This window comes from Triticum dicoccoides, chromosome 4B (assembly GCF_002162155.2).
Source record: "Triticum dicoccoides isolate Atlit2015 ecotype Zavitan chromosome 4B, WEW_v2.0, whole genome shotgun sequence".
NCBI lineage: Eukaryota > Viridiplantae > Streptophyta > Magnoliopsida > Poales > Poaceae > Triticum > Triticum dicoccoides.
Window position 1 is genome coordinate 10,963,095 of NC_041387.1, and position 3,111 is coordinate 10,966,205.

At 55.9% G+C, this 3,111-nt stretch overlaps 1 protein-coding gene across 1 annotated transcript; it reads left to right on the top strand.

Annotated features, from left to right (window-relative positions):
* The first annotated feature begins 323 nt into the window (after positions 1-323).
* Positions 324-2,470, top strand: LOC119294558 (non-specific phospholipase C4-like). Its single transcript, XM_037572763.1, has 2 exons — positions 324-1,724; positions 1,829-2,470. The coding sequence occupies exons 1-2, from the start codon at positions 524-526 to the stop codon at positions 2,176-2,178; spliced, it is 1,551 nt and encodes a 516-aa protein (XP_037428660.1). The 5' UTR covers positions 324-523; the 3' UTR covers positions 2,179-2,470.
* The last annotated feature ends 641 nt before the right edge of the window (positions 2,471-3,111 follow it).

Sequence of the window (3,111 nt, forward strand, 5' to 3'; positions counted from 1 at the left end):
ATTATTTCAAATACTTCCTGAAAAGTCAAAATGTGCTAGCATCTACGTACTACCTAACTAAATTTTCAGCCTGCTGTACAGTGGGTGCGTTCGTATAGATGAATTATATATGTGCGTGTATGTAAACATTTGCGATTGTACTGTGTTAAAAAAATATGCCGGTGCAGCTTAAATAAATTCTGAATTAGGTAGGACAGCGTAGTCGAACACTTTGCCGCCAAGCATCAAGCATATTTTTCCCTTGCCGCCATGCGTTGAGGTGTCAGGCAAGCCTTGCCCCCCTTTCATTTTCAGTTCATTTCTTTCTTGTTGATTGATGGGTTTCTGTGCAAGGAATATCCCACTGGAACAAAACTGAGCCTCTTTTTGGAACTCTTCCATCCCCACACTCAACTCCACTCTCAGCTACTCTGTATGTTCCATCGTATTTATACACAGTGTTCGTCCCCAATTCTCTCCATCTTGATCGCAGCTAGCCCGCTAAAGATCAGTAGCAAGCAGCTAGCAGCTGGCTATAGAAATAATGGCGGGCAAGATCAAGACAGTGGTGGTGGTGGTGCAGGAGAACCGCTCGTTCGACCACATGCTGGGCTGGATGAAATCCCTCAACCCGGACATCGACGGCGTCACCGGTGCCGAGACCAACCGCGTCGTCGTGGCCGACCCCCGCTCCAAAGCCATCCCCTTCCGCGACGGCTCCGAGTACGTGGACCCGGACCCCGGCCACTCCATCCAGGCTATCTACGAGCAGGTCTACGGCACGCCCTTCGTCGACGCCCAGGCCACGCCCATCACCCCGCCGGGCGTCCCCGCGCCGCCGATGAGCGGCTTCGCGCAGCAGGCCGAGAGGGAGAAGCCTGGCATGGCGGAGACGGTCATGAGCGGGTTCAGGCCGGACGCCGTGCCGGTGTACCGCGAGCTGGCGCAGGAGTTCGCCGTGTGCGATCGCTGGTTCGCGTCCAACCCGGCGTCCACCCAGCCCAACCGGCTGTTTGTGCACTCGGCCACGTCGCACGGCCTGGTGAGCAACAACACGCAGGCGCTCATCGCCGGCCTGCCGCAAACCACCATATTTGACTCCCTCCACGACGCCGGCTACTCCTTCGGGGTCTACTACCAGTACCCGCCGTCCGTGCTCTTCTACCGCAACCTCCGGCAGCTCAAGTACATCGGCTGCTTCCACCCGTTCGACCTCGAGTTCCGGCGCCACTGCCGAGAGGGCAAGCTGCCAAACTACGTCGTGGTCGAGCAGCGCTACTTCGACCTCAAGATCCTCCCCGGCAACGACGACCACCCGTCGCACGACGTGTCCGAGGGACAGAGGTTCGTCAAGGAGGTGTACGAGGCGCTGCGCTCGGGGCCGCAGTGGGAGGAGACGCTCCTCGTGATCACCTACGACGAGCACGGCGGCTTCTATGACCACGTGCCCACCCCCGTGGGCGTCCCTAGCCCCGACGGCATCGTCAGCGACGCGCCGTTCTTCTTCAACTTCGACCGCCTGGGCGTCCGTGTCCCGGCCTTCTTCATCTCCCCCTGGATCGAGCCCGGGACGGTGGTGCACAGGCCGTCGGGGCCGCACCCGACGTCGGAGTTCGAGCACTCGTCCATCCCGGCCACTGTGAAGAAGATCTTCAACCTAGGGAGCTTCCTGACCAAGCGCGACACGTGGGCCGGCACGTTCGACGTCGTCCTTACGCGTGACACCCCGCGCACCGACTGCCCTGGTATGTCAGTCTGCCTCTGCCTCTGCCTCTGTACCTCGCATCTTAGTAGTGGTGCATATCATGAATGCATGTGTTAATTAAAGTTATGTCGGGGTTGCATGCAGCCACGCTGCCTGAGCCGGTGAAGATGCGGCCAACGGAGGCGGCGGAGCACGCGTCCATCTCGGACTTCCAAGCGGAGCTGGTGCAGCTGGGCGCGGCGCTCAACGGCGACCACGCCAAGGACGCGTACCCGCACAAGCTGGTGGAGGGCATGACGGTGGCGGACGCGGCAAGGTACTGCAACAACGCCTTCAAGGCCTTCCAGGACGAGTGCGAGCGGTGCAAGAAGAGCGGCAAGGACGGGTCCCACATCCCCACCATGCCACCGTCACCGTCGCCGTTGCCGCCGTCGAAGAAGAGAAGTGGCTTCGCTTCCAAGATGCTGGCTTGCTTTGCGTGTGGCCATTCGTAGGATTCGTTGGTTGGATTGTTTGTTGGGAGATTCGTTGGACAGTGAACCGGCCGGACTGGTTGGTTGCTTCACGATAGCTAAGATTTGGTCATGCTCATGCTCATGCATGTCCCAAAAAGATAGATAAACTGGTGTGTTGATAATGATTGTCTGATTGAACGTGTGGATTTTACAGCATTGCTACTTAGCGTTGCGTAGTGTGATCGTGCAGATTTTTTAGTAAGCATTGTGCAGATTGATTGTCGATAATGAGACGCATATGTGTCAGTAAGTGCTGAGGTGTACTCATATTCTGAAGATTATCTGGGACTGTCTTTTTTCTAAAGTCCATGCAACTCTGGGTGAAAAGAAAACACTTTAGCTACATCTCAGTCAGCTGAATTTCGAATCCCGGTCAGTCAATTTTGAAAGAAGGAAGAAGAAGGAAGGGCCTCGCCGGAGAGAAGGAAGGCGCTCGTCATCATCACCCCATTATCTATCTTAGGGTGAGGACGGTGGTGGACGACGGTGGTTGGGACGGTGGTGGGGCTTCACCAAAGAAAAAATGGACGCGAGCGGGACTAGAGGGATGGTCGGGGGCGGCGAACGAACGGCGATAAGTGGCGAGGCTGGCACGGGAACCCCGCCGACCGCGGGCGGTGGTGGCCGGCGGTCCGTGGCGGCGGTTGGAAGAAATCTCCGGGAGGAAGAAGATGTACTGTGATATGTTTTCAGAAAACTACTGAAGATGAAAGATGACTGTTGACCATTAGATTAAAGATTAAGGGCAGAAAACTATCGACTGACCGACATTGGGATTTCAGTCGACTGATCATTCATTCAATCATTTACAATCTTACACTGGTGACTGCGTTGTGCTAGCGCTAATTAAGCATTTTTTCAAGGTGCACGTGCAAGCTCGAAATTAAGTTTGGTAGATGATGATGGCAATAT

Bases quoted from the DNA above. Each gene is read 5' to 3' on its own strand.
- LOC119294558 (XM_037572763.1), top strand. From the start codon at position 524: ATGGCGGGCAAGATCAAGACAGTGGTGGTGGTGGTGCAGGAGAACCGC. The intron at 1,725-1,828 runs GTATGTCAGTCT...GGTTGCATGCAG, and splicing joins CCCGCGCACCGACTGCCCTG to CCACGCTGCCTGAGCCGGTG.